The following is a 13,806-nucleotide window of genomic DNA, read 5'->3' as shown; positions in this document are numbered from 1 at the left end:
TATAAATTTGGTTACCCCTGTTCTCTGTTAGCAGTTTGTAAGATCAGCAGCCAATTTGTCTCACTGAAAACTGAGGGGCTAACTTGACCAACCTTGCCAAGTTAGAGGGCCAATTTGAAAAAACAAGTACAGGGGCCACTTTGTGTTATAAGCCTAAAAAATTATCTTTTTAGTTATGTATCATGCAATTGTAGAATACTTGAAAACATAAACAAAGTGCATTCGAATATAATCATATCAAGTTTTCTTTTGGTTAAAAGAATGGGGCCAATTTGGCCCATCCATGATGATGGGTTATAATGGTTTTTCTTAAACGTTATAACCTTTTCCCTATTTGCATTGGAAGACAAATGGTAATTACAAACCACAAAATTCAACAGGAAAAAATCTTAACAATGATTCTTATAAGGAAAATTTTCAAGGAAAAACCAAAGCACGAAAACAATCAGTTCCGTTATACCCTTTCTTTTTTTTTCTAGGACTGATTGAGAGGTGTATGTAAAGACCAAACAAAGTGAAACTATCTATTTTTTAAATCCTAAAAGAATATGGATAAACTTCGTATTTAATCGCTCACCTAAGCTTAATACAAAAACAAAAACAGGTGTCTATCAAATTTGACTTTTGGTGGCTAATGGATTTCTTTGTTAAAAATTGGTGCATGATATATTTTCCGTTCCACTCTAATGTTTTCTTTGTTATGCTTTTTAGTATTACCGTTAAAAAAACGTTAAATGTCACATTTATATTTTTTAAATAAAATATTATTTAAATATATATATATATATATATATATATATTAAAATAATCTAAACGTATCACGTGTTACTTAACTATATTTTTTAACGGTAGGTACTTAAAAGTATATGATGAAAACATTAAACACTTACTTTTAATAAAAAAATCTTTATACACAAAAGTCAATTTTAAGTATAATTTATGCACTTATTTTAAAATTAAGCCCACCCACCTATTCATGCGATTCCATTTTAGTCATCCGACTAATTTTTTTATATAAAAAATACATAACGTTACGTTTTGGTTCCGTCTTGATCACCCGGCATTAAAAAGTAAACAAAAATACTGACATGGTAATTTTTTCAATGATGACATTTAATTATATTATATTGACATGCCAATAACTGTTAAATTTTTAATGGGGGTGACCAAAACATAAAGTTAGGTATGATTTTGAAAAAGAATAATTAGGTGACCAAAATAGAACTACAGGAATAAGTGGACCACTAAAAACATAGTTTATCCAAAGAAATTTCTAATTTATCACTTCTTTTGTTCATGGCTAATCGAATATTGTCGGATGACGTTGGGGACATGCAGTGACATCAACAAGAAATGTCAGTAAAAAACAATAACTCCAAAAGAGATTGAACCTTTTGAAGAGGAAAACACTGTAAATGCTGTACATATCATCGGCTTTCTCCTTGTTGAACATTCAGAAGAATAAAAATTCTCGAAGTTCTCATTGAGTATACTTATAAGGTACAATTTCTGTTTCTGGCACGTCTGTTACACTATTATATATTTGCTAGGAAGAGTTTCCTTTGCATTTTATCAATTGAATGAAATTCATAATTACCAACCGAAATTCATAAACCCCATCACAACTCATTCGATAGATGATAAATTAGGGGGAATATTAGAAGTAAGCTCAAGGGAAATAATCCCACCTTCAATTTCAAGATGCAGTTATGGCACTTCTTGATTTCAGTCCGAGTGGTCGCGGAAACGGATAATTTTGTTGATAAAAGACCTCTCACGCCGATAGCTACTCATGAGATACAAAACAATAATTTAATAAATAAATAAACGATAAGCATGCATGTGCTGATAAGGTAAAGAACCAATGATAAGTTGGTAAGATATATGAAATTACGAAAATCGAAGCACAAGGCAGGATGATACTTACATGACAAAGGCTGAGATGCAGAAGAAAGTGAACCCAAAGCAAAAATGAACCAAAAAAGATGACCAAAAATTTTCACGGTCCAGAAATACTTTTTCCGAAATAAAGTAGCTACACCAGACAGCAACAGAATTGTCCAACCTGAAGGTAAACAGCCGTAAAAAGAAAATGAAGACTCCTGCAGAAAACAAGGAACTGTGATTCAGTGAAAAGTTGAAATTAGTACCAAAATGTGAACATATACAAGCTTAAGCATACCTGGAAAAATTGTTTGATGAAAACTGCTGAGTAGATAATCCTAAAAACCATATCTGTTTAATTGTTAAGTAAGCAGAATGGACACATTTGAAAATCGAAGATCTTTGTAAGGATGTTCGTTAAAAGGCCAGCCGGTATAACATCCAACTCAAAGGACGGAAATCAAGAATGTAAAAGCTTATATCAGAAATTGCTGAAAAGATAATTCCTCGAGACATTTTCTTACTTGACAGTAATGTCACTGAATCACTATAATCTTTTAAGTGATAATCTCATCCAGACGTGTGTTACATACATGGAAACGGAGATTCCAGATCACAAGATATCACAACAAAGATATGTTTTTGACAGATTTCAGAGTTCTGTCACAGATTGGAGATTACAGTTAGCGCACTAAGCATACTTAACTACTCGTGTTCGATAAAAAAAGTAATAAGAATGTGCAAAAGCATAAACACAGTATATTCATCTCTCTCTATAAAGCTCAACATCAGTACTTCTCAATTTTAAAATGTTCCTGCAGCACCTGATTGATTGAAATCACTGAAAATAATGCTTATAGCTGGGGAAAATTGCTTCAATGTGATAAGGATACTCAAAGAATTAGCAAGAATCAAACCAACAGCACCAGCAGATCGTATCAGTAGGACATTCATCACTACATATATCAATGAAAATACAAGCAAAGAGTCGTTTGAGCGTTTAAGTTGGTTCTCTGTTGCAACTGCATGAAGAAATGCTTCAGAAGTCCCTGATGCAAAACCAAATATAAGGACAAATATCCCACACTAGCAACTAAATTAACAGCAAGAAGTACATCCAAAATTCAGTCACATCAGCATTGATATTATAGCATCTTCATAAATATGCCAGGTTTTGAGGAAATAAGAAAACGAATGAGACAAAATCAATCATGTCCAGTATGAGGCTTCAGGATAATGTTTAGGCAAGACTATTCATAATTAACAAGCATAATAGCCCAAATTTACTAACCGTTCATAGCCAAAACAATGATATAGAGACAATAATAACGAAGGGCTGTTGAAGCTTCTCCATCACTCCATTTCTGACCATACAAGAGTCTGATTAGGCAATAGGAGTAACTTGGGCCGAATGCCAAAAATATAAGACCTACAAAATAAGTAGCAAGTTGAGGAAATAAAGAACATTATTTTTTAAAAGGAAAATGATTTTCAAGCATAATGGCTGCCAAGGCATATTAAACTGATAGGAAGAGGAAGCAAGTTGTCTCTTGACATGAAGCTATACTAGTATAGAGATAAACAAAACAAAAATTGGCATTACTTAGATTACGATGTACTACTATATCATCACTAAAATAAGAAGCATTGAAGATTAGCCAATATAAATCACAGTTTCATTTTAGCACTATGATTTTACTCTTCTAAGTCCCGAATTATGATATTATTCCTATATTAACCCATAATAAATTAAGAATTTCATTATCTTAAAATACTTTTGGCGATGCTAAAAAAACTGATTCTCGGAGAAGAGGAAATATCACAAGAGACAAAAAACTGAAGAACTTACCAATTAGTAAAACAAGCTTCAGGGCCTCAGCAAGACACCTTCCTAAGTTCTTGCTTTTATTTGGGACTGTCCTGTCAAAATATAATTATCAAAATGATACAAGTTAGGAAGTACCATCTTAATTTAGGAAAAGGAAACTGAGTTCTGGTGTGTAGACAAACTTTTCTGAATATCAACAACAAATAAAACAGTGATCACAGATTAGTTCAGGCCTTAGGATGCAACATATAGAAATTAATTAAACATGAATGGTGGAATGTATATTAACAGGCCAAGGAAGATTCACCATAAATTACTATATCCGAGCAAACTCCCATGAAACAACTCCCATTAAATAATTGGATCAGTGACGTAAAAAATGATTCAAATTTCTAATATCTATTCATTTCATGCACTATATATAGAAAACCCACCAAGCTACAAGTAAGAATGCAACTATAAAAATTACCAACATGCTACATCTGTCTTATATTGTGACAGTACCATTAAATAAATCCAAGCTCCCAAACTGTGAAACACATGCAATCAAGTTCATTGTGCAGATGATGAACAAAAAGAAAATTTTCTTGTAATTTATGGACAATGGAGAGTGCTTCTTTCTTTTCCACCTCCTAACATCTACCTATTTCTTTATCTCTTTTGCTTCTAAGGAAAAGTTCTTGTTTAATCGAAGAACATCCTTTAGAAATTTGACATCATCCCCTTCACAAGAGTGCAATTATTTGATGTAAAGCAAAAATATGGACACAATTCTGAGAGTTAGGACAGAAGAGTCAAAGAAACTAGTCAAATATTAATGTTAACCTCACAGAATTAGCTAAGGAAAAGGAGAGTAATAAACCTGATGCAGACCTGGCAAATGTGGAATATGAACTTTCTTCAAAAGGAAGAAAAACCATCCTAACCACCAAGCTCCCTAAATTGAAAAAAGAGAGAGGATAGTTTGGATATGCTCTTAAACAAAAAATAAATAGATAAATAATTTTTCTCAATTGTAGACTTGTAGTAGCAAACGACAAGAGGCATTGCCGCATTGCATTATATCAACTAATGGTTGAGTGTCAGAAACCTACCGCTAAAACTTAGTAAAGTATGCAGTAATTTTACTGACTACTCACCTAGTTTGTCTACGAGTCCGTACACGGCTTGGTTATATGGTGTATCCAACCATACAAGGACAATTTTTTCTCCTTCTTGAAGGATCAACTTTCGAAAGGATTGAAGAGTAAATAACATACACATGTTTGAGAGCTGCTTATCAAAATTCATCATATGTCCTAGTCTGCAAAATTTGTGATTTATTTAAGGATATTCTTGAAAAAGTGATTAAGAAGCAGAGGAAGTAGCTACTAAATTATTCAGAAAATAAATGTGCACTTAAGACATTAAAAAAATTAAAAAAGTATATTTAGGAGAATCAATGATACATTATGTAAAAGATCACTAAAACAAAGTTGAAGTGCAATGCATGTATAGGATTCTCAAGGTACACAAATGAAGCAGTTATGATGACCGCTTTAAGGTAGCGTCAGGATGTCAATTAATGAGGAAACCCAAACGCCCATCAAGTAAATGTCGAGAAAAGAAGATGGCTTATCTACCATTAATTCAAATCTTCTTTTAGATTTATCCACAAATAAGGGCAAGGAGAACTAAAAATTCAAGCACACATATTGCTCCAGAAAGAATGAGGTAAAGCATAAAAGGACCAATACCTGAAAGGAAAAAGATCAGAACTTCTAAATGCACGAAAAAGAAGAAAATAGCTCCAATAACCCAGAAAAATGCAGGCTCCATATGCTGCTTGAGACAATGCAAAGATAATTGCCTTCTCCTGTGGGAATCGAGTTCAAACATATTCATGAAGAAGTTACAAAAAAAGTGCTCATAGCAAACCCACATAAATCAGAAAAAAACAGAAAATATACGAGGACCATAAACAAATATTACATGCATATAAGAAAAGTAGAGAAACATAAGAGAAGCAGAACAGGACAAAATCGTAATATATGTACTTAAACAATGAAAGCTCCCAGATCAAGTGCCTAAGTTCATGCTCAAAGGCCTAATGATCCACCATAAACCTCAAAAACACTCAACATCATGCATCACAAGCTGAAGCAACAACAATTAGCTGCTGGCCAACAGTCCCAAGAACACTACATGCTTGGTAACATTTAGAATATCAGAATATCAGAACAGAGCAATATATTTCATCTAAGAAAATTAACCCAAGAATCATTAATATACTCGTATGTAACCATCAAACACAGACACAACACACTTCGCTGACAGGCAGCCACAACATGTATATATTAACACTCACAACATAATTTACTTAAAACCTTTACCATGTTAGTGAGGTTCACAATTAGAATGTACATTGTTACACAGCGTGAAAATGTAGCTGCAGTTTCAACCATCAAGCGCAGTTTAAGTAGAAATAATGACTGAGAAAGGATATATAGAGGTTCCGCCAAGAGCTCTAATATACACGCACAACCTGCCAAAAAGTTAAGCTAGTGAATGAGATTGTTCTAAAAAAATATTACCAATGGTGAACATAATAATCAGCTGATTACATTTTTTTTATAAGAAGTGGAGGCCTTGTTAAAACCCCCTTCATGATTTCTAGAACATCATAAGGTATTCCATAGATCAGTGGAAGGAGGAAAAGAGTGCCTCAAATTTTATTAATTAAAAGAGCAATACAAAGCATATAAGTACAACTTTTTTGGCTTATTTAAGATGTTATACCCTGCTTTCAGGTGGTTTGGTCAATATGATCCGGAGGTGTGATTCATATAAAAGAAAATCATTTTAACTTTTTTTTTGAATAAAACCCAATGCAATAGGGTTTACATTTTATATAGTCACTAGATGTTGCAGCACTGGAATACCGAATACATCACAAGAGCCAGCATTAACAAACTCAGAGCTAAACATGCCAAAAATGCAAAACTGAAGGCATGTGAAAAGAATTGACATTTTTCACAATGAATAGCAGTTAGAAAGCCATAAGAGTTAGTAGAGAGTTTTATGAAATACCATTGATCAAAATAGCTTGGGCGTATGGGTCAGAATGATGTAATCCTTGCCACCAGAAGACAAAGACACAAGCTGCAATCGTGATAACCACTCCAAGTGGGAAACAGATCCAGGCCACTTTCAACAAGTTTGCAGCATTTTCTTTTGCTGAAGTACCATCACTGTAGCAAAAAACACAAATTCTAGAAGTAAACAAACAGCCAGTATACATAACGCTAAAAGATCACAAAAGTTCACAATGTATGAAAAGGATGACCTAAGAGCTAATCTCTTCTGAACACAATATAAGATTATTACAAAGGTTCATTCAAATTAGACAAACTAAAATTTGATATTAGAAATTCTAAACAGAGAACTTTGACCTAATTACTTCTTCTACAATACCGTGTAAAACCATAAGACCTATGTTACTGCCTACTTATGAAGCATTATCGGACAAATAAAACAAGCAAGCAAAAATTACCATAATGAAACAAATAAACGAAAGAATATATAATGAAATCAATGAGAAAGGAAAGAGATAACACAATTTAATATCAGCTCGCATGCAGGCTCGCCGGAATCCTTCGCGGCTAAGAAACAAAATACATGTCACAAATAGATGGAACTGAACAGCATACACCTACAAAAGAAGAAGAAATCAATCAATAATGAAGTGAAAGTGAAATCTAAGGGTTGAGAAACGAAGGGAATAGAATAGTTGCGGCTACTGCATAGTCCTCCTGGGTGAGGTGCCTCACTATCCATGAATTGAATATGAATGGGATTCCTCTTGACAGAAACTGAGTAGCTACACAAATCCAAACGAAATTCAACTTAAAAAAAAGAGAAAGAAGGAAAAAAAATCAACACAACTGACGATTGTTGCAATTATAAATAAAAAAAAATAAAAAAGGGAGAAACAACGAACCCAACAAGTACTTGAAAGTGCGAGATAGATTTGCACGGTCACTGTCACTGGGAGTTTCAGATGGAACTATCAACGAAGCTTTAGACATATTGAATCGGGTCTTACTAGTTTAGGTTTGCGGGTTTTGGTTCATGAGAAAATTCAAGGAAATCGAATCCTTTTGTACCAAAGAGTAAACTATATCATTGACTTTTCATTTTTACCGTTATTGTAACACCCCAATTTAGTCGTGTTCGTTGTCGAGCGAGAAACAAAACCCCTCAAATCTTTCATCGTGAATCGTCGTCGTTCGTCGTTAATTTCAGTCGGAAGTATCATCGGTAATAATTCGATTTCAATTGGTTTTTCATCGATTTACGACGATCCGAGCATCCGTTTACGACACCTCCTGCACCATCGTGTTCCTTGCATCGTTCCGAGTCCGCCGGTGTCATCCTTGGTCTTCGTTGACGGCGACGCATGAGGAGGTGAAGCGGTCAAAGTTTCCGATTCGTTGAAATCGAGCTCTTCGCCGTTCAAAATTGTAAACCGAGCTTTGTAAGTATCTCGGAATCGCTCAAAATAATTTTTAAGAATTTTTCCATGATTTTTAGGCAGCCGGAGTTTGACCGGTTTTGAAGCAGAGTTGACCGGTTTGACCAGTCACAACCCGACCCGACCCGTTAACCCGACCCGACCCGTTGACCCGACCCGATCTGTTGACCCGACCCGTTGACCGTTGACTGTTGACCGTTGACCGGCGTTGACCACTATTGATCAAAACTTTGACCGGGCATTAAACGACCTTTGACTTTGACCGAGTATACCTATCCTGACATTTTTCGACGTTCCAAATCCGATTCCGTAGTCCGTTTTTTGAAATTCAAACCTGAAGGCCTCGAAATTACCGGTCAAACCCGTTGACTTTGATTTTGACCAAAAATTCCAAATTTCCGAAAAGTCATATTTTATGCTTTCAATGTCCTAAATCCGAATCCGAAGTCCGTTTCGCCAAATTCAAACCCGATAAGCTATTTTCCACTGATTTATCACCCGATTCGATCCGTTTATCGTAATTAAGCTCCGTTTTTTATATAATTTATGTTAATATATATCTGAGGAATTATTGGAAGTTGAATTGAAGATCAAAGGCGTTCGAATGGAATTTTTATGGTCAATCAGTATTGCACGAAAATCGATGTAATACTTTACTACCTCTTTATGCTTTATGGAACATGTTGATATTGGTAAATGCATGAATAAGATAATGTTGATCACTTTTGTGGAGTTGATTAATTTATACACTCGATATGAATGTGGTATAAATTCGACAACTGAATTCGGATCGAATGATTAATATAAGAGAGTGAGGGAATGTTAGAATTAAATTACAAGTTGTGTGATTTGTGATAAAGAAATCAGCCATGGATTTGTAACTTATATTTTAAAGGTTAAATGTTAAAGGTACTTGGATGAGAAATTATGAGAATACTCCGGTAGGGTAAAATTATGAAAATACCCTTATGTTTGAGTATGACAAGAATTTTTATAGTCAATCAGTATTGCACGGAAATCAAGGTAATATTTTACTACCTCTTTATGCTTTATGGAACATGTTGATATTGGTAAATGCATGAATAAGATAATGTTGATCACTTTTGTGGAGTTGATTAATTTATACACTCGATATGAATGTGGTAGAAATTCGATAACTGAATTCGGATCGAATGATTAATATAAGAGAGTGAGGGAATGTTAGAATTAAATTACAAGTTGTGTGATTTGTGATAAAGAAATCAACCATGGATTTGTAACTTATATTTTAAAGGTTAAATGTTAAAGGTACTTGGATGGGAAATTATGAGAATACTCCGGTAGGGTGAAATTATGAAAATACCCTTATGTTTGAGTATGACAAGAATTGTCCCTGGAAGTTGGTTAATAACTTTGAAAAGACATATTGATCCGATATAATTACAGATGTGCAGAAGAAATGCTAGTTTTGTTTAGAAAATTTGGATAATTGGTTTTTAACCCTAAAAGGGTTTGTATAAGATACTATAAGTCTGTTAAGAAATCATTTCGAGATCAAAGAATGTTCGGGAAAGCAATTAACCATTGGATCTCTAAAGTATAATTATTTTCGTTAAGAGTTAATACCGAAATTATCTGATTAAGAAATTACGAAAATGCCCTTGAGAGGTAAAAATAGTCCAAGTTGACTCTGAATGAGGAAATAACATGAGAATTTGTTTTTAAACCGATAAATTACTGATTTGATTGTTGAGATCCTATTTTTGTATGGAAAATTATGATAATCCGTTTGTAACATCTGTGAAGGCATATAACTTGGAAATCTTCGACTTGAGTAAGTACGTGAAGAAGAAGAATTTATCGATGGTGATATTTTGTTAGAATAGTTAAAAGGGACTGACATAAATAATAAGTTTGAATTAAATAATAAGACCGAATGGAAGGAAATGATTGAAATATTCTAGATTTGTAAAATGACCAAAATACCCCTAGAATGGAAATGACTCAAGAATGTCACCAAGCTCAGGAATGAATGGATATACTCAAGCTTTGAAATGAATAGAAAAACGTCGATCACCAAAATGACCAAAATACCCTATTGGCCTAGAATAAGTAAATGTCTTGGATTAATTAAGGAATCCAAGTAAACATGGATGTTGTACTGCTCTTAAAAGTTATAGAAAGCAGCTTAAGTGATCAACCAACGTTAGTGCTATATCATTACCTGAATGCTATAAGTACCACTTGAATGTTTTTTCATCTTCTCAAATTTGGATCGATGATAATTTTGGAAGTACTTGGCTCAGCTCAACTCTAGAGTGCATACAGTACTAATAAGTGGGTATTCGTGAGTCAAATCAACACGAATACCAAATGACTTTATTATATGAATAAATTGAACTGAAATGAAGTACAACGTGTATTTGAAATTCAGAAACGTCTGAATTATTCTGGAAAACTTTAAAGTAATCGGGATAGAGTTGCTTACTAAACGAACTAAGTAACATCAATGATTGAGGATTAAATAGGTGATTGGATGAGTTTGGAAACACTGTTGAACTTACATGATGAATTGTCCTTATGGGTTATGAGCCACGGATCAAGTATGTCCGTATTTCCTGATATTGTTGAAACGTGGAAATAAAATAAAGTCCGTTGGAAGATTTATTTAGTGATGATTATGAGGATGATCTATGGATCTACATTATGGTATTAAAGAGTGAATACACTGGAAGGATAATGAATTGACTTGTTGACATGCATCAGTTTGGGAGTTGTGTAACTTGAGTTGTTTGATAATATGATCGATAGTCATAGATTGTAAATGACTTGAATATTTGATTCTATATTTTCATCTAAAATCACTTCGGTCATGTTGGAAAACGCAAGTAATGCAGAAGGAAAAGATTCTGAATACCTCATTTGGTTCAACTGGGCTGAAATCCTATGAATTCAAAGTATATTCCTGAATACCCCTGATTGTTTGGGTAATGGAATCACTCGCAGTAAATATGAATTTAGAATTATTCTGTATAAAGGTTCCTGAACGTTTTCCTGATGTACATGAAAATTTAGTGGAATTCTAAAGTATCAATCTGAAATGTCTGATTAGATCGGTTAGAAATCGATTCTCTTCAATAAAATCTTATTCATAGAATCCGATCAAATTGCACAAGTTCATGTTATCCATATTGATAACTACAAAATGCATATGGAAAAATTTGGATTCTCTAGTGTGTTCCTTATATTCTGAAAAATTGTTTTATTGTTTTAACATGTGGTACATTGAAATCTATGGTTACTGTTTTATGGATGCACCGACTTAACGATGATGGCTTATGGATTTGTATCATTGTATAAATTGTATCTTGGAGATACAGATTTGTAAAGTACAGCTCTGATCAAGCTAGAAATTTTTTTATGGACCTAATGTGACTCTTAGGTAGGCTCTGCGGCCCTGAGATCATTCTCGGGTAGGCCCTGCAGCCCTAAGATGTGTTCTTAGGTAGGCCCCACGGCCCCAAAATCTATCTTGAGTAGGCTCTCAGGCCCTAAGATGTTCACTTAGGTTAACTCTTTGTAAAATAGTTTTAAAATACGAGTTTAAAAAGCTCCACTACAGTATGGTTTATGGGATTTTACTGAATTATCATTTGATTAGTGTACCTATTATGATTTTATCGTACTGATGGAACACACTAGGCATCCTATTTGACCTCATGAAAACGTGATAGTATGAAAGGTTTCTTATGAACTGAGATTCATGGCTTCTACTCGATGAACTTCTAAGGGAACCCCAGATTATTCCGCCCACTGGTATACGTATGATTCAATAAGGAAATTATGGTTTCCCATTTATTTGCATGTCATGTAGCATCATCTGGTAGTTCTGTATTACTGAGCTTTTCGAAGCTCACTCTATTACTCATCTTTTCAGGCTAAAAGAATTGTACCAGTGCAGCTATCGACTTCAGTAAGAGAGTTCTTCCGGTGCTGTTTGCAGAGTATGGTACATGTGATTAAGGGGCATGTAATTGTATTTTGTTTTATATACGAGTCTGGAAATCTGTTTTATTTTTAAATAGTGACAAATGATTTTATAAGTTTACATGTTCTGATAAAAAGTTTTAAATTTTCCGCTATTTTTACAGTGAGTCGCTCCGGTGGCCCTAATGTGACAACATAGTTCAGATCGGGTTATCCGCATCGGTCTGGGGGTTACAGTTATATTTTAAATTTTTTCAATTAAGTCATCTAATTATTTAAATGCATTCAATCAAATCACGCTAACATTTGATAGAAGTACTATCGTGACAATTAATAAAATTGAAATAATTATATATTATTTTTCATTCTTACTTATATATTCTAATAATTTAGTCCTAATTTTTTTCTTAATTTTAAAGTATTATAAATTAAAATTTAAGCTAAAGTAAAATAAAATTTTAAGTTAAGATAAGACTAAAATATATATATTATACTTAAGATAAGAATAAAATATATTTTTTAATATTAAAATGTGAATTTAAGTTAAAATATATATAATATTAAGAATTTAAGATTACACTAAAGTATAAGATATATACTACATGTAGTCTACTTTAAATCAAACAATTAACTTGGCTAATTGGTTGAGTTTTTCTCATATAACTTGAATGACTAGGGTTCAATTCACAGGTCATCCTCTATTTAGTGAAAAAAATCTATTAAATAAAGATAAAATTGATAGAATATATAAGTAAGAGTGACCAAATGTGTAACTAGATCAATTTTATTAACTGTCACGTCAACACTTCCGTCAAATATTAACCACACGTGGTTCAATTGAATGCATTTAAATAGTAAAGTGACTTGATTGACAAAATTTTAAAAATGATAGTCAAAATGAAAAGGAACAATAATTAGATTATCAATGGAATAATTTATCACAGATTAAAAGTAGTGGAATAGAATATATTTAAATATGATAATTTAACTCAAATACGACGAGTTCTGATATAATTTGATATAATAGGGTTCGATTTTTTTAAAAAAAAAAATTGGGTTTCGGTCGGATTTTTTAATGAGTGAGATCGGGTCAGCTCGGGTTCGGGTGGAGGGTGAAAAAACTCCGACCCGACCTGAGACTAATAATGTAATTTCCTTAATTTTTTATTATTATTTTAATTAAGTCTTTATTTTATATCGGGTCAGATTTATACTATAAAAATTTGAATTGGGGCCGAGTCGGGTTCTAGTGGAGGGTGCATGTTTTTAGTCTGATCGGGTTGACAAAAAACACGACCCGTTGCTATCTCTAAATATATTTGGGCACAAAGAAAAATAAATATTTTAATTATTATGCGTACTTTTTTAGGAAAATTTGAAAATATCCGATTTTTAATTTAAAATTAAAATATTACACATTTAACAAAAATAATATATAATTATGATATTTTCCATTTCATTTTGTGTTTTTGAATTCAATATCTATTTTTTTGTATTTTAAAAATAATTAAATAATTAGATTAATATGTCCTGTTTTAAAATTTTAAATATATGCGATGAAAAAATATAAAAATAAAGGTTAACATATCTTCTAGTCTTTCTGATATTTTTCTTG

The 13,806-nt window shown here is 32.9% G+C and overlaps 1 protein-coding gene across 1 annotated transcript; it reads right to left on the bottom strand.

Moving 5' to 3' along the window:
• Positions 1 to 1,465: 1,465 nt before the first annotated feature.
• LOC120174311 (protein RFT1 homolog) lies at positions 1,466 to 7,835 on the bottom strand. Its single transcript, XM_039181209.1, is given in 15 exon segments — positions 1,466 to 1,786; positions 1,928 to 2,030; positions 2,033 to 2,102; positions 2,183 to 2,235; positions 2,778 to 2,933; positions 3,176 to 3,313; positions 3,734 to 3,799; positions 4,575 to 4,649; positions 4,852 to 5,015; positions 5,449 to 5,567; positions 6,085 to 6,236; positions 6,782 to 6,942; positions 7,309 to 7,403; positions 7,492 to 7,571; positions 7,692 to 7,835. Coding segments are annotated over 15 exon segments (1,581 nt in total). The 5' UTR covers positions 7,780 to 7,835; the 3' UTR covers positions 1,466 to 1,725.
• Between the last annotated feature and the right edge of the window lie 5,971 nt (positions 7,836 to 13,806).

This window comes from Hibiscus syriacus, unplaced genomic scaffold (assembly GCF_006381635.1).
Source record: "Hibiscus syriacus cultivar Baekdansim isolate YM2019G1 unplaced genomic scaffold, ASM638163v2 tig00112044_pilon, whole genome shotgun sequence".
NCBI classification, from domain to species: domain Eukaryota; kingdom Viridiplantae; phylum Streptophyta; class Magnoliopsida; order Malvales; family Malvaceae; genus Hibiscus; species Hibiscus syriacus.
This window is presented reverse-complemented; position numbering and strand designations above follow the sequence as displayed.